Source organism: Eimeria necatrix, genomic scaffold (genome assembly GCF_000499385.1).
Source record: "Eimeria necatrix Houghton genomic scaffold, Enh_scaff126, whole genome shotgun sequence".
In the NCBI taxonomy this organism is placed as follows: domain Eukaryota; phylum Apicomplexa; class Conoidasida; order Eucoccidiorida; family Eimeriidae; genus Eimeria; species Eimeria necatrix.
Window position 1 is genome coordinate 45,005 of NW_013652025.1, and position 21,500 is coordinate 66,504.

General features: G+C 50.9%; 4 protein-coding genes across 4 annotated transcripts; 2 read left to right on the forward strand and 2 right to left on the reverse strand.

The window, feature by feature from the left end:
* Nucleotides 1-317: 317 nt before the first annotated feature.
* ENH_00009040 (PAN domain-containing protein , related) lies at nt 318-3,149 on the reverse strand (the record flags this gene model as incomplete). Its single annotated transcript, XM_013578697.1, has 1 exon — nt 318-3,149. The coding sequence occupies one exon, from the start codon at nt 3,147-3,149 to the stop codon at nt 318-320; it is 2,832 nt and encodes a 943-aa protein (XP_013434151.1).
* Nucleotides 3,150-5,643: 2,494 nt separating this feature from the next.
* Nucleotides 5,644-6,862, forward strand: ENH_00009050 (hypothetical protein, conserved; the record flags this gene model as incomplete). Its single annotated transcript, XM_013578698.1, has 3 exons — nt 5,644-5,766; nt 6,479-6,523; nt 6,788-6,862. 3 exons carry the CDS (start codon nt 5,644-5,646, stop codon nt 6,860-6,862), a joined length of 243 nt encoding a protein of 80 aa, XP_013434152.1.
* A 167-nt stretch (nt 6,863-7,029) lies between these two features.
* Nucleotides 7,030-11,178, reverse strand: ENH_00009060 (hypothetical protein, conserved; the record flags this gene model as incomplete). Its single annotated transcript, XM_013578699.1, has 8 exons — nt 7,030-7,308; nt 7,809-7,895; nt 8,421-8,489; nt 8,733-8,852; nt 9,113-9,221; nt 9,397-10,059; nt 10,168-10,334; nt 10,618-11,178. 8 exons carry the CDS (start codon nt 11,176-11,178, stop codon nt 7,030-7,032), a joined length of 2,055 nt encoding a protein of 684 aa, XP_013434153.1.
* Nucleotides 11,179-14,729: 3,551 nt separating this feature from the next.
* On the forward strand, nt 14,730-18,500 carry ENH_00009070 (hypothetical protein, conserved; the record flags this gene model as incomplete). The annotated part of the gene is made up of 2 exons (XM_013578700.1): nt 14,730-15,369; nt 15,580-18,500. 2 exons carry the CDS (start codon nt 14,730-14,732, stop codon nt 18,498-18,500), a joined length of 3,561 nt encoding a protein of 1,186 aa, XP_013434154.1.
* Between the last annotated feature and the right edge of the window lie 3,000 nt (nt 18,501-21,500).

Below are 21,500 nucleotides of genomic sequence, written 5' to 3' on the forward strand. Positions count from 1 at the left end.
CCGTATTTTTGACAGCGGTTATCCCTGCCTCTTCCTTACGTGCTCTGGCCATAGGACTACCCCTTTTCGAAGGAAGACCACTTTTCGTTCAGCCACTACGAAAGATCCAGCTTGTACAAAACTTCACAAGAAATGTGCAGTCCATCAACGACGAGTCAAACGCTGCAAGTTTATGTCCGCCGGAAAAATTGGTTGTGTGAAAAATGCACGCGTGTGTTTTTCACAGCAGGCGTCAGGCAATGCCTGACGCCAGTTTTAAGGCGTGCTAATGTGAGGCATGTTATGGCGCTGTATGTTGGTGTTCCGGCTAAATCAATTTAGCAACGCCTTGGGCCGGAAAGAACCGTGTTCTCTGCTTGCAATCTTTCACTGTCAGAAGCGAAGAGCTTGCAAGATTTGCTGCTCTGGTCAAATGTGAAGAATTTGCATTGTTTGTTCAGCTCGCATGCAAACTGACATACTGTTTCGTGTGGAAGGCCGCTGACCGTCTGGAGTTCCTTTCCTCCGAACGCTATGGCTGAACGCGTGCATCTGGCGCAGCCCAAGCGCCCTCCTGACTTCTTCTCGCTTGTGGCTTTGGCACGGTTGGAAAATCCATTGATGGACTTCAAAAAGCACTGCTGCTTTGGCACAAGGAATGTCCAGATGCGGCACTGCGGGTCCTTATAACAAAGCGCCGTGCACTCTTGCGCGTTTTTTGCTGTCAGCGGAGAATCATAGAGGTCGCCTGAGCTGTACTGAATGTTGGCTTCCTCGCAGATGTCCTCCAGCAAAATGCACCTCTTGTTTCCTGAAACCGCTCCGTCAGACTTCGTAGGCCGAAGGGCTGCGTCGTCTGCGAACAGGCTGCACTTCCCAGAAGCCAAGGTGAAGAATCTGCACTTGGCGTCCTTCTCGCACAGCGCCTGGCACGCCTGAGAAGAAGCTGCCTCTGCCTCAGAAATAGCCTTGCCACCTGTGAATGACACCCCGTCCTGGTAGCAAGTGTCGCGACGGGTGCACCGAGGGGGTCCTGACACGAGGTTTTCGCCTTCAACATCCTCGCCTTCACCAGAGAGCATTGAGCAGGCTTTGCTTGCCGCGTCGTAGCTGAATCGCCCGCAGCTCTCCATCGCTTCACACCTCTGTCTGCACTCCTCTGCGTTTTCGGTTGGGAGTGTCCACAGCAAGTTCGCCTCAGTTGCTTTGTATCCAACGCCCTGACGGAAGCATGTAGAGCACGAAAGCCATCCGGTTGTAGCCTCCGGCAATGGTTCCTGCATCCGGTGGTCCTGGTCATCCTTGACATAGCAATCCCCATTCAGCCAGCTCGTGAAGTTGGTGCACTTCTTGTCCGCCGCGCAAGCCTTTCTGCATTGATCAAGGCTCTTGTTCTTGAGCAACAAAGCGTACCCGAATTCCCTGCGGGGAGCCCGGAAGCCCAAAATGTCGCAAACGCCAGTGCAGTACTTCACGCCACTCGTTGCCAGCACGTTCTTCTTGGTCTCTCCGCTGCCCAGGAGTTTGCATGCAGAGCCCAGGAAGGAATACACTTCGCAGCCGCTTGTCGCCTGGCACAGCAGCTGGCACTCCTCTGCGGTCTCTACTTCGCTTCCCATTTCCTGCAGTGCCTTTCCACTGTACTCACTACCCTTCGTTGAACAACCCGCACATTGCCTTGGGCCTGAAATAAAGTTGTAATTGACACGCTTCAACTTCGCGGCATACGCAACATGCAAGTAGCACACCTTCCCCTTAATATCGTATGAGAAGGCCTCACACATAGAGGACTTCTGGCATTGCTGTTGGCAAGCCGTCGCGTTTTCAGCCGTCTGGGTAGAAATCGGAATGGTGCCGTATCGCGATCCGCGTACCGCGCAAGACGGTGCTTCCCGGTCATACAGTGTATCAGCAGCGCAGCCTTCCTTGGGGCCGCTCCAAACCCCGGCTTGATTAGCCGAGCTGTCGGCAGCGCCGGTGCCGTCGAACAGGTTGCACGCTGTGGACTTTGAATCCCAACTCCACCGCTGGCACTTGGAGTCGATGAAGCAATTGTATATGCAGAGCTGCATGTACTTCACGTTAAGGGTCTTGTAGGCGTTGCCGGCAAATTTCACATCTTTCTGGAGGCAGCTAGCGTCGCACAGCCTGGAAGCAGTATGGTCACCTTTTAGGCCATATGCAATATTTCCCACTTTCTTCTTGTGGTAACAGATCTTTGTTACTTCGTTAAAGGTGAACCACTTACAATCCTTGTCCAACAGACACTCGCGTCTGCACTGCTCAATTGTGGACACACTAGGTGCTTCGATGTGGTTTCCGGCATCACCTGTGAGGTCCACTTGCAACGTGCACTTGCCAGCCTGGTCTACAGGCCTCACATTAAGTGAGCACCCGTCTCTAGGCCCGCTCACAGAGGCCTCATCCTCTGCGGATCCAACTTCACTCGGGTGTGACGTGCACTCCTTGCTGCTTCGATTCCAAGAAAATCCAATGCAGCCATCCTCTCCCTGGCACATGGCCTGGCAAATATTCGCATTATTGGCGGTACCGAGCGATTTGCCTTCGCTGCTCAGTTTTCTGCCTTGGGCGAAGCAAGAGTTGTCGCAGGTCTGAACCACCAGAATGCCACTACCGTCTTTCACCCCGCGCAAAGCCCTCATGAGGCTGCAGGTTGAACCCTCCAAAATGGCAGCTACGCATCCCTTCGTCTGCCCACAGAAGTTCTGGCACGCCTCTTCCGTCTCAATACCCTGAATGGTCTGGAACACGTGGCTCCTGTCGGCATCCGCGTTCAGCGCCTCGCAGGCCTTGGGCTGGGGAGCCGCTGCATCTCCGCCCTGCCCCGCCTCTGCACCTTCCCCAGCCTCCACGCCCCCTTGGCCTCCCTCCTGGCCCTCCTGGCCCTCCTGGCCCTCAACTGGCAACTCCGCTACGGACTCGAGAACGGATGCGAAGAAGAAGTCCGCCGCCTTCTCATTAACAGTCACCTGGGGGATGTAAGTGTACGGAGAGCCCCACTGTGTCTCCACCATGGATTGTGGTGCCTCAAAAGCTCCACTGACTTCTGCATGGCGTCTGTTTGGTGCTAGCCAGGCCTCTGTTCCATCCCTAGGCAACAGTGTGATACCCAAGCCTGCTACCGCCGCTGCTCGCCGGATACGCCCCATTGCTCAGATATATTGACACAGAAAGAAATAACTGTGAGTTTCTACAGTTTCCTGGTCAACACGCGTCCGAGGCTTGCTCTGGTTACTATTGGATGAAACTGGGAAGTGAGTCAATGGAAAAATGAAAAACTGTTCGTACGTGGCTTCCGGGAACGGTAAGTCCTGAAGGCAGCTTCCAGTCGTCTTGCAATAAATAAAACCCCGAGATAAAAGCTGCCTACTGAGAAAGCCACGCCAAGGAAGAAAGTGATATACAGAGTCGGCGAGCAAGCAGCGACTTCGAACAGTATGCGCCTCGCCACAAGGATACCCAAAGCGATCTGGAAGGCTGAGCCGCTCAAAGGAAAAAAAGACTTGGAAGTAGTGAAATGAACTGGTGGATTCGAAGCAACAACTTTCCAGATGCAACAGCTGGTCGCCGTGAACAGAGATGAGGACACTGCGCTGCCGCGTGCCAGCTAGCTGCTGCTCGCACCAGTGAAGCAGGCAGCGACGGATTACGAAAAGTTGAGAGGAGCCAAAAAAATACGAGCACATGAGTACAGAAACAAAATTTCTTATTTAAAACTCATAGAAAAGCTACAATAAGAGATTAGGAGTGCTCTTTTTTCGAGCTTTTCTCAGTGTCGACAGTGTCGATTGCTCAGCGGGAAGGCGCTGTGCGGAACAGTCTACTGCCAAGTTATCAGCGTCAGAGAAGCAAGCGCTTTGAGCTATTATTTCTGCTTACTATGCAATATATATCATAGGTTTGCTTGTAGATCGAGGAATCAGGGCACTAGTGGCCCTAGACGCGCCAGAGGCTAGCGTTAATACTTTGATTCTGGATGCAGAGTAGTTCGGAGGAGCTGCCTTCTTTTGTTTACTCTGCAGCGAATTACGTTCTCTTTTTAAAAAGGGAAATGGCTGGCTTGGTTGAGGAGTTCTGTAGGAGCACCTTGGTCCTCCGAACCATCGGTTATTCCGAAGGTGTGTGGCTCACCGAGCGTCAGGTTCTTCAAACATTTTTTCTACTCTAATAGGAGAGGGAGTAAATAAGAAGTGTCTTGTTTCTGTGTACCTCCCTCTTGGCATACACACAGATTGTAGCCCTGGGATACTCGGTTACTCCCTAGCCTCTAGAAACTTCCGGAAAGTGCTTCCTCTCCTGCCAGTCTTGCCTGTCTTTTAATATTAATTCTGGGAGACCTGTGTATCGTCAGTAAACTACAGGATATTTCTTCACTTCCAGGGGAGGGAGAGACTGGAGCAGATGTTCTGCCCAAGCAGTTCGTATTGCTCGGAAAATTTGCTGAAAGCATCTGGTTCTTATTCTCTTTCGCGGAGAAGGAATAGTGTTGTTCCTTTTACACTCCTGAGAGACCTGAGGAACCTCACCTGAACTGCGAAGGTCACGTTTGCCTTAATAGTGTTATAATTGTGTCCACCGAACTTGAACTCTTTGCACTCCAGTATAAAATGTAGGTCTGGAACTGGAAAGGGTCGCGTGGGTACTAACGTTACAATCATATCTGGAGAAACAATTCAATTGATGTTTCACTACCTGGTGTATTCTCAGCTTAACCTCAACAAGCAATGGGTCATCAGTTCAGTAAATGTATGTTATGCGCGTGGAAAGTGCTCGCTGGTTTGCAGTACAGCCTTTGTTTCTGAGTTAGCTGCTCAAGTACTTCATCGTGATATAGAACTAGACCGCTGGACTTTCTCCCGTCCTTTGACAACTGTGGTAGAGGCAAAAGAGGCGTCGAATTAATCAATGTACACCAACATCTTCCCCAACTCTGCCTACGCGTCTATTTCCGAATTCTTGTTAACTCGTTGCATTGGACTCATTTCAAGTTGGTGTTGCTTGTCTTGCCATAAGAATGCCTGAAATGCGCAGAGCTGTGGGGAAAACACTAAACGGTTCCGTTCCAGACGATGCTATGTCCACCGCAGCGCAAAGATCCCACCAGCGTCTGCACATTCGCTACCTAGTATCAGCAGCATCTCCACTAACGACACGTCGCCACAGCTTTTAGCTGTGAGGGGTCACAGGGTTGCTTCCACCACGTTTTCCACTTCAGAGTGATGTACGAGCATCCAAGTGCGCCCAACACAACAAACCGAGATAAAAAGCGGGAAACAAGTAAAATTTACTTCGTACACCTACACAGAGCATAGAGCCCTTCCTTGCGATGAGAGCCTAATTTTATGTCCAAGCCTCAACGAAAAGCTGAACGCGCTAGGATAGTCGTGTAAGTCGATTTGTTCAATGTTTGGCAGTGTGAGCTGCCTAGACACCAGAAGTTGCATGGAAAGCGGAACTTTTGGTGCGTGATTCATTTCCCCCATGCACCGATCTCAAGCAAAGTTATCCTATTGGTTACCGGTCACCTGCCAAGTGCTCGTAAGTTGCTTCTTGATGTCCTTTGCACTGCCAATTGTCCTTGGAACAACTAGGGTTTACAGGTCCACAGCTTCAGAAGCAGCCAACAGACCACCGCAGCTCACGATGTTCACCTTGATTTGCTTTTTGTTCTCTGTTCTTTCTCTGGCATTCATGAATGATGCGTTTGACGTCGGCTTTACAAGCGAAATGCCCCACGTAAACACCTACGACAAGATGCCTCCGCGGGTAAGTCGTGTGACGAAATATAAGCCATAGTGGTGTTTTGCAGGCCCTAAACGGTTCCTGCGGGCGCCTTAGTGTCCTCCTATGAGCTGCAGTGCTTTTGATATTCCATGAATACGCGAGTGAATGCATTCCTGTACCTCTGAAATTCAGGCGCGGCAGATATTGTACTCGGAAGGAACACCAGGTCAGTTGCACTCCGGCTTTTGCCGGCGCTCCCCTTTGCTCTCTTCCACCTATTCTGTCGTCTAGAAGCTCACCTTGTTCGCTGTGTTGCTGTAGTCGTGCTTGTATCTATGTTACCAAGTACACGCATCCACACAAATCCTTGCTACATGCGCACAACGACATTAGCTTCACAGTATACACATGAACATATTGTAACATGGACCGATTAAAAGAAATGCGGGAGAATTATCACAGCACCTTTCAGACATCATACCCATAAATGAAGAGGGCAGCGTGGTGAACCTACCCATCTCCACGAATCCTTACGGCCAATGGGTGATCGTGAATGCTGCGACCGTGAAAATTTTGAATTTCGGTGGAAACCCTAAGAGGAATGTTTTGATAAACAACGCCACAGGGTAAGGCTCACTGCCGTTAATTTTGCGTTGTTTTGTCTCGTTTGGGCAGAAAAACGGTATAAAAATTAAGAGGTACTAACCCAAATCTTATGACCTCTTCAGTCGCGTGGATGTCGAATATGATCCAGTCAGGTCCATTGGAAACCCAATTAAGGTGGGGCATGTTCCGGTGTGTTCTTGTGTTGCGGGTCAAAATGTCACTGACGCTACTCAACTTACCACTGCGTGCAAATACTATCGGGACCCTGTGCATGCACACATTCGAGCTGGCTCTTTGTTCATGTTTCGTCTGCTTCGATAAGCATACAGCTAAACTATATATTGCACCCACATGTACTGTTACATCATCTTCCTTCTTGTCATGCCTGCTGCTCTGGTGTCAATTGCTTTCCACCTGTCTTGGCTCCTCTTCCACGCCTCTCACTTAATGCTCTTAGGTTTTCGACAACTCGGGGACGCTGCACCTCAAGAAGCCCAATGACTACAGTGAACTCGCCACCAACAAGCCTTGAAGCCCAAAGCCCGAATCCTGGACTGGAAAAATAAATCATTTTCCCTGAAGCATGCCCGTAAATAACAGGGCTCCTGCTTTCGGCACGAAACTGGCGTTCCTGCAGCTGAGAATAAGCGGCCGACACGAAACCCAAGGCAGCAACAGCTGCAGCAGCAGGATGCTGCGCTAAGCGGATGCGTCTTTCCTGGCGTTCACTGCTTGTTGAAGTGCATGCAGCACCAATCGCTGCTGCTTCGCAGCATCAGCGTCCAGCCACTGTTGTCGCCTGATGCTGCAGTACAGGAAACCCATCTTCTGCAGGTGCCTCGCCTTCAAGAGAGCGGCCCCCAATAGGTTCCCGGAGAGAGGGCAATAGCATCCCTCAGACAGCAAGTCCAGGCATATGTCACTCCGCTTGCTGCTGTCACAGCTGCTCCTATCTGTGTTGCCAGCGAGGTCCTCTTGCTGATGCAGCAGCAGCGACAAGGGTTCGTGAATATTCCTACGCGCAAGAGTTCTCATAATATTTTGCTCTGCATCACACTTAATCTGAAAGGTAGTACTGAGCCTTTAGGTGGAACGTGAGGAACAAATGCAGCTTAAGGCTAGGCCCAGAATTGCAATTATTTTGATGCACAAAGCCGCAGCCTAGATCCTAGATAGTCACAACCGGCCAAAGTCCTCTTGCATCAGGCATCTTGTAATCTACTCACTCAGCTTTGAGGAGTGTGTCCACCATGTACGGTCCCACTTTGCGTGGCCCTTCTTCCTCAAACCCGATTAAACGATGAACTGCTCGAGTCAGAGCTTTGTGGTATGCCTGCAGAATCAAAAGCTGGCTGAGCTCCACAGTGTAAGCCCTAAAATGCTTATGGCCAATGTCTGCATATCGAGGACAAACGTGGCAGCGCCAACTGCTAGGTGAGCTCCTATGACAGGGTTCACAGTTCGGCACTAAACATCACCTGAGGCTCTACTGCTTGAAACGGCTGTTGATGCGCCTCAATAAACAACTGCACCGACTGTGGAGCAGCAGAAAGAGCTTCTGAACACTGCAGCACAGCAGCAAGATTACCCTTCAATATTCCTGCGGCGCTGAAGTTCTTCAGCTGTCCTGGACCCCCAAACCCGTGATAGTTAGTCCTAATCCCTCTAGCCACAATGGGGCAAGCAAATCCGTGTTCAAACTAAAAAGCGGTCTCTAGGCTGCTCACAAACATGAGAAACTAAGGCTCCTGCACTGACTGGCGCTGGCTTGGCCAGAACTAAGAATTACGCTCCCACGTTTTCTTGGAATTGCCGCCTGACCTCCATTAAAAATGTGAAAGCAATACGACGCAGTTGCGTGGCCCTGCAAATGCTGCTTTGCTCCCCCAATTGTATGTACGCCTCAAGCAACTTTAAAGAGGCAATTATATGCTGCAAACCGCACAGCAACTTGAGCCATGCCATGGTATGGATGGTAGGTAGCGAGCTGAGCGCGAATGCCGTAGCACAGACACCCAGCTAGCTAATTAACTCGCTAGCTAGCCGGTGAGGCAGCTCGCTAGGTCAAAGGAGTGGGGTAACCTGGGCACCTGTTTCGCCTGTCCAGAGAGGGCAATGCCGTCTAGCAGATTGACTAGCTGTTGACCAGTGAAGCCGCGCTGCACAAGCGGCTCCCCACACCCTTAACTGGCGACTCTCAACTCAAAACACCCACTGTTACACCTAGAGCTGGGGACTCCGAACTTGCACACCGCTAGCCAAAAGCCAAAGGAAGGGCCTCCTTTCCCCACTGCACACTTTTCCTCCTATTTTTGTCGTTTTTAAAAGCACATCAACCACGCTGCGATTGGCAATTACAAGACCTAGCATACAGCTAGCCATTAAGCGTGACTGCAAGTCACCTGAAGGGATAAGGCTTGGCTGAGGAGGGCTGTCAAGGTCTCGGGGTCGGCGGCTGCTGCTTTTGACGCCCCCAGTGTCCCCAGAGAAATTTCACATGGAGAGAGACTCCGGTGCCTCTCCTGCATAGCCACAGACACCATCCGGAGCAGCAAGATGCACCGATTGGGAACAGTGCATCCCCGTGTTTCGAAGAAGATGGATGCTGAAGCTTGCTGGGTTAGAAGTAGCCACCCTGGAAAAGTTCCCCATGATCATCCCTTGTATGGCAAAATTAGCAGAAGCAGCGGCTCCAGATATTCTAAAAGCGCAGCCGATATCGATAATGAAACAAACAGCAACAGATCAACGTCAACACTTTAGAAAACAGCAATCCCCGTACCGCCAAGAGGCTGTTGATTGTTTGCCATGCTGCCTCATGCCTAACCCCCAGAAGACCGAGCGCCTCAGCGCATATCACGAGTTGCTGGTTTGTCATGGTGCTGCCTGCCCTGCAGCGCACGCACCTGAGCTTCATACGCCCGTCTGCAGCTCATCGCGCTGTGGTACCATAGGGAGGGCAACGCTAGTAGTGTTAGCTAGCCAGCTGAATTAGGGCTGAATTACGGCAGGTGATACTCCAAAACAAGGAGAGGCAAACGCCTCTGGAAAGCTGGTGTTGATCACCTCTCAATGCGGGCGCAGACTGCGCAAATGATGCCTGTTTCCCTGAGGCTGAGTTTCGCTGTTGCATGCAGCAGCAAACACAAACTTTGAGGCGAATATTCCTTGCGCACTCCTTCCCTCCTTTTCAAAAGTGCGAGCACATCCTCCTGCAGGGGCGCCCGCTGCTGCTGAGGCTGCTGCTGCTCCTGTTCCCGCTGCTGAACCACCCACCCAATTCTCCTCATGATTTTTGTCTCTCGCTGCTTCAGCAGCGAGAGGGACAAAGCTAAGAGAGCAAGCCCCTGGCCGTCGAGCTGTTGCAGCTGCTGTTTTTGCCGCAGCCGCTTCAGCAGCAGCAGCAGTAGCCTCCAGGGCAGCAGCTGCAGCAACCCGTATTCGTACAAGCAGCAGACGAGGGACTTTGGAGTGGCCGTTGTAGCCCGCCGCTCCAGAGCCCACGCACAGACACGAGCCATCTTCAGGCTGAGCTTACTTAAGCTCCTGCTGTTGGTCCTGGTGTCACTTTTGCTGCTGTCAACTCGGCGGGCCTTGCTCTTTTGTTTTTGGTGAAGACTTTCGGCTGCCAGCCGGACAACTGGGCTGCTTGCCACCCCATCTTCTGCCGCGCGCGCTTCAACAACTTCAAGCTGCTGCTCCAACTCAGCTCGAGGATTAAAATGATACCTTTTGCAATGCACAAGCCCTAAACCCTGAGGCCTGCCATTAGACTTCACTGTGCCTAGTACACATAATAGAGCTATCAGTGTCTGTTAATCCTAGGGCAGCGCTTACTTGCGAATGGAATATAAGACGCAGGCCGCATCGTATTCGTTAACTTGTCCAGCATCGCGTAGCACGTGTTGCATTAATGCTGCTAAGTGCATGCGGTCAACATCAGCAGATGCAGCAGCAAAGCATCTCAAGCTGCTGCAAGCCTCCGCCACAGACATACTGCCCTTCTGCAACAGCAACAGGAAGTAGCCACAGCAGCAGAAACTGGAGGCAGCAAAAACCGAAGCACAAGGCACACGCCAGCAACAGCAAACCGTTGAAAGCTCTAAAATTTCGCTGCGAGTTCACTGATAGGGCAGTACGGCTAATTTAGCACGCTTCAGAATTTGAGAGATTTCAAGTGAAGAATCCACGGCATAAACTTGCCTTCGTATACCTCAGCATCTGCTTAAGAGAACATTTCCACAAAGGGTGGGTCCCGGGGAGCCGGAGTTTGCAGCAGCAGCGAACCAGCGCGTGCAGCTGCGGCGGCGATAACTCTCCCGTTGATTCTGCTAACTCTCCGGGCTTTGCTGCTGCTGCAGCTGTCAGTTCCTCAATGAGCTGCACCACGGCGGGGTGCTGCTGCAGTCGCAAGTAGGAGGCGCCGCGTATGGCAGCAAGCTGCTGCAAATGAAAGACCCTCAGTGACACCTTCACGGCGTTGCTGTTTGACTTCTCAATTTCATGCAGCAAAGACAGCAGCGCCTGCTGCTCAGCCCGCGCAGCATCTTGAGGCAGCAGCGACGCGACAGAAGCTACCCCAGTGCCAGGAGATGCAGCCGCTGTTGCTTGTGCTGCTGCGTGCAGCCAGCACCTGCTCCCTCGGCAGCTAGCTGTGTGACTAGCCCTGTGCAGATTCGAGAAGGAATGAACGTATCTTGTCGCGAAGTAAAGGAGATCGGCGTTTTTTGGCAAGCACCCTCCGCTGTAAACACAGCAGCCTGGACCCGCTAGTCTCTCTACAGCGGAGGGTGCTCTGTAGGCTCGTGTTAGCCGGAGAGCAGCAGCGGGCTGCTGAGTTCTGAGCATTTGAACTGGCTGCTGGGCGTCCCGGAAAAACTACATCAGGGACGCCTATGAAGCTGTGAGGACGAACATACGGCGGCGAGGCTGGACCCCCACGCCGGACTGAAGTTTATTGGGGCCGTTCTCGTTTGACCTTCATCTTAATCCCTCCTAATTAATAGAGAATAATGGCGCTAAGCAGATCACTGGAAGATTATGACAGTGACACCGGAAGTCCCGCACACCCTTGAGGGTCTGGTCTTGGGCGCTGTGGGATTCTCGGTAAATTCTTTGGAGCCTAGAGCTCCTGCAAGGGATATGCTTGCAAAAGATTAATTAATAAATGCTGAAATTTTGCAAAATCATGAGCCGAGATCCGCAACTGCATTCTTGTGGGGGCCATCGCAAGTGCATGGCGCTGTTGCTCTGTTTGCGCTTGAAACCACCTGAATCGCTGACGATCATCGATGTAACGTCAATATTTGCCATCAATATTATGCATTTTCATTTCACAGTGGAAGAAAGTTATTCGTTATGTTCTCAAACGTAGGAATAGTCCCTGTTTGGAGGTAGCCGAGCCGCCATGATAACTGCTGCAACAATGCCCTGTAAGGCTTCTTTTGCCTCCCTCTCTTCCCCTAAATTTTCTTCATGCTTGACAATGCTTCTTAACTGAGGCTGAGTTTTTGCAAGGGGCACTGGAGCCTGGATGTGCTCTCCGTCAGACCCTTTACTTGAATTTCCAGTGCTCGAGGTAGCCATCTGTGGAGCAGCAGCTCCTCCAGCGGCGTCCGAAGCTGTCTTCCTAGCAGAAGACTCGATTTTAGGGGCTGAAATGAGTTCCCTTTGCTTGAAAGAAACCACTGGAGCTTCAGACAGCAGTGTGCCTAGAGCAGAAATAGTTGAGTTGCTGGATTCAAATACGGGGGCTGTTCTTATTTACCTGCATTGTATACCTGTATTTTACATACGCATTGACACAACGCGTGCAAATGCAAATTTAGCATAATGAGAGGCTGGTGTGAAGAGCAAATGCACTGACAATTAGCCTCTTGGAGCCGCCGAACGAGCTGGAGAGCTCGTACAACACAACCCCGTCTTGTGCAAGATTAGCCAAGAATGTCACTGCGGCAGCCCCTACCTGTACATTTGGATAGTTCATAATTAAGTAAAATTACAAAAGCTGCAAAATTCCCTTTTTGTCTTGCTGTGTTCGGGGCTCCTCACATTTGTTAAACCGATGGCGTGATGAACTTCCACTAGCAGCCCCTCTGGGTTGAAGCTTTCCATGAGTTCCACTCGGTGATCTTTCCCGTTCTATTACGGGCAAAATAAATAGGTAAGTCTGTGGGGAAAAGAGTATAGAGGAGAGTCACCTCAAACACGAAGTCTGCAGCATCAGGGCGAAAACCCGTGTGTTGCATTATCTTTTTCTGCCTGTTTAAATAGTTTCAGATATCAAGAGCGGACGACAAATATATTTATGAAGATAAAAGCGAACATTCTCTGTTGTTCTATAGGGTCTGCTGGTCGCGCAGGCCGGTAGTCAAGTGGCTCAGTGGAACCCTCGACTAGCGTGCCGGTGTTATCTTCAAGAAGAACTCGCGCATCTGGGCTTTTCTCCGTCTGAATAGTTAGTTAAAGTCAGCCACTCAACTCTAGACTGCCGAAAAGAAGCTAGACGAACTGCCAGCCCTCCTGCTGTGCTTACGGAATACGAGATGCGCACTGGTAGCTCCTTTGCGTCGTTTATGACTCTGGAAAGTTGCGAGCTAGCATATGAGGCGAAGGCATTGAAAATAGATTCTTAATCTTACGTTGTCATTGGATTCGTGCCGATATTCATCACCCAGCCCCCACCCCTCCTGTTTGCGCCGTGATAGCAGCCATGGAAATAACATGCCAAACGGAAACAGTACACGCCCACTTTATGTAAATCACTTGGCCGTAAGGGTTTGAACTATTCGGCACAACTGTCTTGCTGACGCTGTCCACAACAACAATATCTGCTTTTGTCAGATCTGCGAGGCCACAATACTTGAGTTTCTCCGTAAAGCGACAACTTGACACCTCACCGAATCCATAGTTGGGTCCTGTTTCGCCATGAAAAAGATTCTTTCCAAAGACACATATGTCTTGGCAAATGCAAAAAATACATACAAAACGACTTAGATACATTTTGGGGATTGCCTTTGCCATTTATTCTGAGATTAGCTTGCGGTGCGCAGGCCGTTTACAGAACTGCCAAGACACCCGAAAGGAAAGCCAAAATCTGACTGTAGATCTTCATATGGTAATGGCAGGGATGCAGATTTGAAGTAACAGCGGGAAAAGCACATACTTGTTCCTATGATATATGTTAGGAATAGAACAGTCAACAATAATCCAGACATTGCTAGACGGAAAAGTGAAAACGAACGAAACATGTTCGAATAGATGTAGGGAGGGCCTGCTCTTCCGTCTACTCCTGAAAAAAACGTGCTGTAGAACTTCGGAAGGAAGTCTCTATGCTCTTTCGTGCGTAAGTATTGTGAACTTTCGGAAAATTAAGTATGGCCGGAGAAGCACGGGCCTGCAGCATGCTTTAAACTCTCCACTTTACGGCGTCAGCACACTACAGGGTCCTTCACCGCTGTCCTATGCTCAAAAATCTTCTTCTTCCCCATTTCATTCATTCTGTGTGCTGGCGGCAGTACCAGGCGTTGCATCCTGAGCACGCACTCTGCTGCTACTGTTCCTATGACTAACTGTCTTCCGCGTGGAAGTCCAGGTTCTGGCAAAGACTCAAATGCAAATGAGCAAAAAATGTGACCTACTCAAAGACGTACACAATCAGACGTTGATAAATGCTATTCGCGAAGCTGAAGCCTTCTCAGCTGTTATTGCCTCAGGTGGGTGAGTGCCAACGAACAATATGGAAGAATAGAATTTAGGCGCTGGCTAGATAGGAATACATAAAATAAGCGAGCGGTAAATCAGGAATAAGACGGCGGGAGCAATGAATTTGCAAGGGAAAAAGAAAACACTACGGCGAGACACAGGTGATGGCCGATCTTGCTAACTTGCCGCGTCAAATGTTAGATCTATTTGTATAAAAGCATTTAATGTCCCTCGTTTCCAAGGTGTAATGAGCTGTTCATCGTTTTTGAATGTGCTAGGCTTGGTTTTCACAGTGTAGGGCTTGCGTGTGCGGAACCCGAGTATGTGATCGCAGTCTGCTGGAGGCTTCCAGCTGCCTCTACTTGCGTTGCTAACTGCATTGCCCCAAAAACATGCGGTCCTTGCGTGAAGTACCACATAAACCCTAGACATTAAGTCCAAGCCTCCACTTTTCGCTCGAAATTGTAATTTCTGCAGCGGCGAAGGAGTTCGTGTTACTGGAGGCTCTGGCGGGCGAGAGAAGCGAAACTCCTGTGCGACTTGTCTTGCCCGAATATTGTCTTTCCTTCATTTCCAGCCTTCTGTCGGGGGGTATTCTTGTGATTCTGTGTCTTTGGAGCTGTGTCACCTTCGACGACGAAACGCAAACCCTGAACCGGGCGTGTCCAGTTGCGTGTTTTCCACGGCTCTCCGCAATGCTTGGCAAGGAGGAGCAGCTGAAGGGGTATGAAGAATGTGATCAAACGAAGAGCGCAACTACTTTTGTTCGGCTGAAAAAGGGAGTAGCTGCTGGCGTGATTGCAGAAGACGGTGAAGTACAGGCAGCAGAACCCGCAGAAGCAGCAGCAGCTGCACCTGTGGCTCCTGATGCAAATGCTGCTGCAGTATGCCCAGGAGAAGCTGCAGCAGCAACAACACCAAAAGAAGATGAAGAAACTCCTGCAGGTGGAGCAGCAGCGTCCGGCGAAGAGGACATTGCTGCTGCAGGGATCTCTCTCGCCCAACAACTTCAGCAGCTGCAGCAGCGGCTGTCCGCGATGCGTTGGGGTTCCTCTATACCGCTCAGCCACCCCCAACAGCAGCAGCAGAAACAACAGCAGAGGCAGCAGGAGAATGCGGGGCATTCGAGTAGCTTGAGCTGCAACACCAACAGCAACACGGGCTCTGCTGCGGGCAGCGACAGCGGCTCTGAATCAGAGGCCGAGCCAGAAACTGTGGGAGGGATCCCGGCTGCTACATCACTAGGCAGCTTAGTTATGTCGCTCGCTGCATCAGCAGCAAATTCTGTGGCGGAGAAGATCGGGCAGTCGGCGCAGCAACTCTTCAGGCCTTCCGGTCAGCTATCACGGCTATGGGTTTAGGGTTCAGAAAGATTCGCGGTGTTTTTCGTGAATTATGGTGTACCAGACTTAGTTCTTTGAGAGAAATCTGCAGCTGAAGTATGCTTTGGTGGTGCATTAATTCTGCCTTCGTTAGCTGGTTTTTTCCATTGCTTGTACTCAACGTTTCACCTTTACATTTTCTTTTGTTTGTTTCGTTGCTCAGGTCTTTTTGAAGTAGATGAGAGGGTTTACTTATGCGATAGGGGCGACAGCTCATCTGCCCTTTCCGCCCTCATCCCTTCATACATGGACTTATCGCATCCTTTCAGTTACTTACTGATTAATATGTCTGATAAGAGATACGCAATGGCAAGACCTTGCCCCGCTCCACCCAATGCAGAGTTTCCTGCGGCAGCAGCACCAGCGTCCGCTGCTGCTGCCGCTGCTGCTGCTACTACTGTGGATATCACAACTCCCCGCAGCGCCTCCACAGCGACTAGCAGCGAGGTTGGAAGTCCACGGCACCACCGCCAGCAGCAACATCAGCAGCAAGCAGCACTGGCGTATCCGGTGTCTGAGGGTCCCGCTTCAGGATCACGAGCGGACACAGCAGCAGCAGCAGCAGCAGCAGCAGCAGTGGGGGAGTTTCGGACAGGCACAGTAATAGACGCAGGGTTTAAGGGCTTGCCTTATCCCCCTCTCCGTCTCTGTCTTTCCCTTTGTGTTAGCGCAGGCAGGTGGCTGCAGAGCGATAGCGCGCATGTGCTGCTGCTACAGTGCTTCAGGGGTTTAGGGCGTTCAGCTTGCCTTGCTGCAGCCTTCCTGCCTTGGGCAGGGCTTTGTGTGGACACAGCAGCTGCAGCAGCACAGATCGAAGACGCTCTGGGTATACCTCACGGAGCTCTTCCGCTTCTGCCAAGTCAGAGAAGATTCTTGGCCTTCTTTGAGGAGCTTATGGGTCTCAGTAGCCCCACCAGATCTCTGAGACTGCTGGATCAGCCGCAATCGCAGCAGTTCGTTCCAAGAAGACTTCGAAGAGTTATCTTATGCGGACTTCCCGGTATAGAGGAGGCACTTCATGCTTTCAGTGAAACATGCGAAGGGCCCAGACAGGACGATTCTGTCGCTGCTGCTGCCGATGTAACGTCGGAGACGAATCAGCAGCAGCAAGTGTTACTATTTCGGCCCGTGTTGGAAGTTTGGCTTGAAGGGTCTCTGGTGTACTCTTCTCTGCAACAATACAGTCTTCCTTCTCTTGCCGACAGTTCACCACCTGCGAACGGCCTTAAGAAGCCGCAGCAGCAGGAGCAGCATCAGGAGCTTGAGGCTCAGGGAATCTGCTGTTGCCGAGCTCGCCAGCTGCCGGTTTACAACCCCGAAGAAGGAAGCCTCAAGTTCGATATTGATGGTGTGGAGGCATGCGGCGATTTGCTATTGCGATTGCTTCATGTCGTTCCGGAGCGGCACGAGCAAGAGCAGCAGCAGCGGCAAGATTTTTGGTGCTGCAGCAATGCAAGCTGCCGCAGCAGTTCCCTGTGGGGTCGCAAGGTGCCTATGGCCCGTGCAGCTTTCCACACAGCATCTGTCAGTACGCCTGGATGCATTTCATTTTCTAAGTCGGAATTAGATGGAGGACCAATGCTTGCTGCGGCCTTTCCTGACGATTGCTTTATTGCTGCCTTTTTTGACACTGTTGAGGCCTCTGAGGCCTGCTTGCCAGGCAGCGCCGCAGCAGATACAGAGAACTGTGCAACTGAAGCAGCTAGTGCTGCAGCTGCAAGAGAAACACGCCAGCTGGTTGAGCGAGTCCGACAAGAGGGCCTTCAGTGGCGCAAGCTCCGGCAGCGGCAGCGTGAGCAGAAACAGGAGGAGCAAGAGAAGGGTGAGCAGATGGCTGTTCCAGAACGAACCGCCGAACTTCAGAGAGGCTTGCAATCAAGAGCGAAGCCTGTAGACGGGCAGGTGACTAAAAAGGAACAGCAGGAACAGCCGGGTCATCAATCGGGAGGAGGGTCACCCAGCTGCTTTGACGTTGAGGATTGGGACTCTGGAGGGGATTTTTCAGCAGCAAGGGTCGCAACAGCTGCCGATAGAACCGCAGCAGGAGCACTCACTGCAGGAGAAAACACTGCATCTAGCCGTGAAGTGACGGCTGCAACAACTACCACGGGAATGCTATCACCTTGGCAGGAGCAGGGGCAGCTGCAGAAGGAGTTGGAGAGCGAAAGCGACATAAGTTGGGGCTTGTCTGATGACGAAGGAGAGACATGTCAAACTTCGTCCTTCACTGTCCCTGATTCTACCGTTTCTCCCCCCAATTCGGCGGCCTCCCTCCCTGTCAGTTCTGAGAAGAAGTCTTCATTGGCAGGACAGGAAGGGAGCGCACACATGCAGACCTCTCCTGCCGCTGATGGCCGAAATGCACGAAGTACTGCCTGCAATGAAGACGAAGATGATGAAAAGCGCGGCGGCAGCGGCGTCACCGCTGCTGTTTCTGCCGAAGAGCTAGTGAAGACACCATCAGCACCAGCAATAGGATCAGCAGCCTCAGAAATGTCAGCAGCATCCGTGGCGGATTTGTTGCTCGGTGTTTCTAGTGGAAGTGAGGAAGAGGGCGGACTGCCTGTTCTCGGTTCGCGCAGTCGTGGCATCAGCAAGGCCAGCAGCACTAAGAGTAACACGAGAGGCCACCCCACAATGCCTAGACGGGACAAAAATGTTGCAGTAGCAACAACAGTGACAGCAACACAAGTCTCTGCAACAGCAAATGCTCCAGGCTCCGACGGAATCGACTGGCGAGAAAGCAGCAACGGCGAATGGGTTACTGTTGCCTCGCAGGAATCGTCTCCCGTCCTACTAGCCTCACCATGCCTTACTTCACGTGACCCAGGGTGCAGCAGCAGCAACCGGACACTCAGCAGCAACAGTAGCAGTTCTAGCGGCAATAGCAGTGGATGTATCTCCCCGAAGCGAACTGCGGACAGTTTGTTCGTGCTTCTGGAACAGCAGCAGCAGAAGGCACAGGAACAGAGGCCTCCACAGTCGGAACGCCTGATCATACAGCGGCGGCAGGAGCGACTTCGGCAGCTACAGTTGCTTCAGAAGGAGGAGCATGAGAGCCTGCCGAATAAGGGCTCCCCATAGTTGGAACAGTGGACCAAAGGCCACAAACTGGAAGACGGAGACAACAAACAGCGCATGAAGGCCTGATGTCAACAGAGCCATACTTTTTTTTTTAGAAATAAGCGCTCGAAGTGCACAGACAGCTCATTTTCTCATTCCCTCAAATTTTCATGCCTCTTGGGCCTCGTGGTTCCCATCTGCACGGACAGTTTCTTCTTCTTGCTCTCTTCCACTTGTCGTTTTCCTTTTTCGGCCCCAGGTGTAACCGCTAGATACTTGTTCTCTCTCGAGACCATGATTGTTTTTTTCGTTCCGTGCCACTCGTGGCATTAGTGTACCGTCATCCGTCCCCTCCGGTTGAGCCGGTTCCGGGCAACGTACACAGAAGCAAACTTCGGGGACAGGTGCAGACTTACAGCGCTACCTTACGGCGTGCCATTATCCCGCGCAGGGGATCAGGAGATCTCAGGGATGCCATAAGCGCACCAAAGCAGCTCTCTCAGGACCACCAGATGATTGCGCAGGGTCATACGGGCCCCTATATGCATGTAGCTTTTATCCGGAGTTATGTCATGGAGGTTTCGGTTCTCGGATCGGTGGAGCATTGGTTGTAGCGGTCGCAGTCGTTTTTCGTGCATTTCGTCACCCCAAAACTATCAATTCCTTAAATAGCGCTTCACGTGCTGCGCAAAGTTTTTCTGCTGAGGCAGCCGCTGCAGCAGCTGCTTCACATGCAGGGATCAGTTTGTCTTTGGCTGAGACGCCTCACTTTGTGTGTCAATTTTGTGACCTGATGCGGGGCCAATTAGACAACTAGCAAGCTAGGTGCGTTAGACTGTGGTGTTCTTGACCACGCTACCACGCATTTCAAGGCAGCTGGCCGGGCGATAAAGCAGCCTTTCCTGCTGTTGCTAAAGCTATTTCTGCTACTGCATCTGCTGATCTGTACGACTTAGTGTGCTTCTTGTTGGATGATGATCATAATTACTGCAGTGAACGCAACACTGGAAAGCTTTCAGTGAAGCTGTTCTAATGTTTCACCTAGGCCCTAATTAGAACTGCAGCAATTAAGTGGTTCCTTGAAATGGTCAAAGTCGCATGAAGCTCTATTTTCTTGGAGTTCTCCTTCCATTTCCTCCAGGCATTATCGCAGTTCTTTTCGAAGATGAGTCATTTCTTTCTGGTTTATGCCGTAGGGGAAGTGTCCGCAACAGCAGAAATCGAACACTGCTTTCGCACAAAGCGCGCAACGTCCACCGCAGCCCTTGGCTAGTGCATCTGCACCATGGTAGCAGCTTTGCTCGGAAATACCTTTATTGCGTTGTTGGACAAATGCGCTGCAAATACTTCACCGGAAGTGCATCAAACGCAAAACTTGGCGTGTGCCTCTTTACTAAAAATCAGACTTCAACGTGGAAGGGCACTTTCGTAGATGCGGGAACTGGTCACATTCATTTATTGAATGGCATTCGAACAGTGTAGCGAATAGATGACACCCGTTTCTTACCTGTGCCACCAGCAACCCATTACCAAAATATTATCCATTGCAGGGTTGGATGCAAGGCCAAAAGGTAATTTTTAATTTGAGTATGGCAAGCTAGTCCAGCAAATTTTGTATTCAGGCGTTTCCTAATGAGCTGAGTCATTTCATGGTAGCCAGCTTTAAAGAATCCTGAATTGTTCAGGTGGCAAAGTTAGCGCTTTGGCCTATGCACACAGCAGGCGTGTAAGGCGTCTGGCTTTCTTGACCATGACACGTAAATCCTAGCCAAATATAGAATAGAGTCTGCAGCGGCCGTGATTATTCAGTTGCTCCGCTCAGTACATTAACTGTATGGGTTCCCCCACTGAGGCACTGAGCAAATAATTCAAGTTGAGTGTAGTCTCCAATCCCATTTGCAGCTGAAGTCTATTTAATCGTGCAAGACGCGTAACTGAGACTCTTCAGCTGCTAAACCTGCAGCTGCGACTCTTTCTGCATTTACACGATAACGGGCAATGCAGCAGAAGCCCATTCGAGTTCTTGTGGTCTTGCTGACTACAGGGGGAGATTCTTCAAGCACCTAATGATGAGAATGATACACATAATGAAAATTAAAAAGTGAAGGCCATGCTGTTCTTCTTTTCGAGTGGGATGAAACATCTCCAGCATTCACTGAATAAAAGCTGGTTTGGGGTTGGCATGTTCGTTGAAGTGTGGAGATTTGACGACTGGGTTGTTGCTTCTGCAAAACTTCATAGATTTTTTTTTAAATTGTAAACGAAGTATAATTTTTAATATAGTAGAATGCGCTGAGACTTCCAACTCCATTCCTGACCACACCACCATGGTTGTGGGGTCACTTCTTCCACCGGAAATGACTGTCATGTTCTTTGCGATTGGGTAGTCCAAGAAACTGTTCTTGCTAGCAAATCACTGTTGACTTATACCTTGGTGAGGCTCTGGATACACTCCTGGTGCTGTCAATGACTCCTGAGGCCAACTGCTGTACAGCAACAGGTTTACGACCGAGCTTTTGCGCGGACTTTTTGCCCTCTTTGTGGCAGCGAGCTTTAGTTCACTGGAATTATATATAAAATAATTGGAAATGTTTTTTCCGAGTTTTTTTCTGCACTAAGTGCTGGGATGTACGCTCTACCGGTTTCACTGTTTTTTCCATTAATTCTGGAATTCATGGAGCAGCTGCCGAACCAGTGATCGATTCTCTGACCCTGCCATTTAGGTGAACTCTTGATGCAGCAATACACCCCCTCATACCCACAAGTTGCCTTACGCCCGCATCTTGCGCTTACTCCGGACGCCTGAGTCCACCGCTATAGGGTGTTGTGCACTGCACTGTCGACAGCAGTTCGTCTCTGCCTGGGAGCCCCGCCAGGTACATAAGAAGCTCTCAGGGCTGCGATTCTTTTGCTTTTTGTGGAGGAATGACCCCAGAGGAGTGAAGTGCAGCGCAACTCCCGGTTTTTCTGGCTGCGTCGCTTCCTGGACAGCACTGCAATACAGTGCCTACTCTGTCGAAC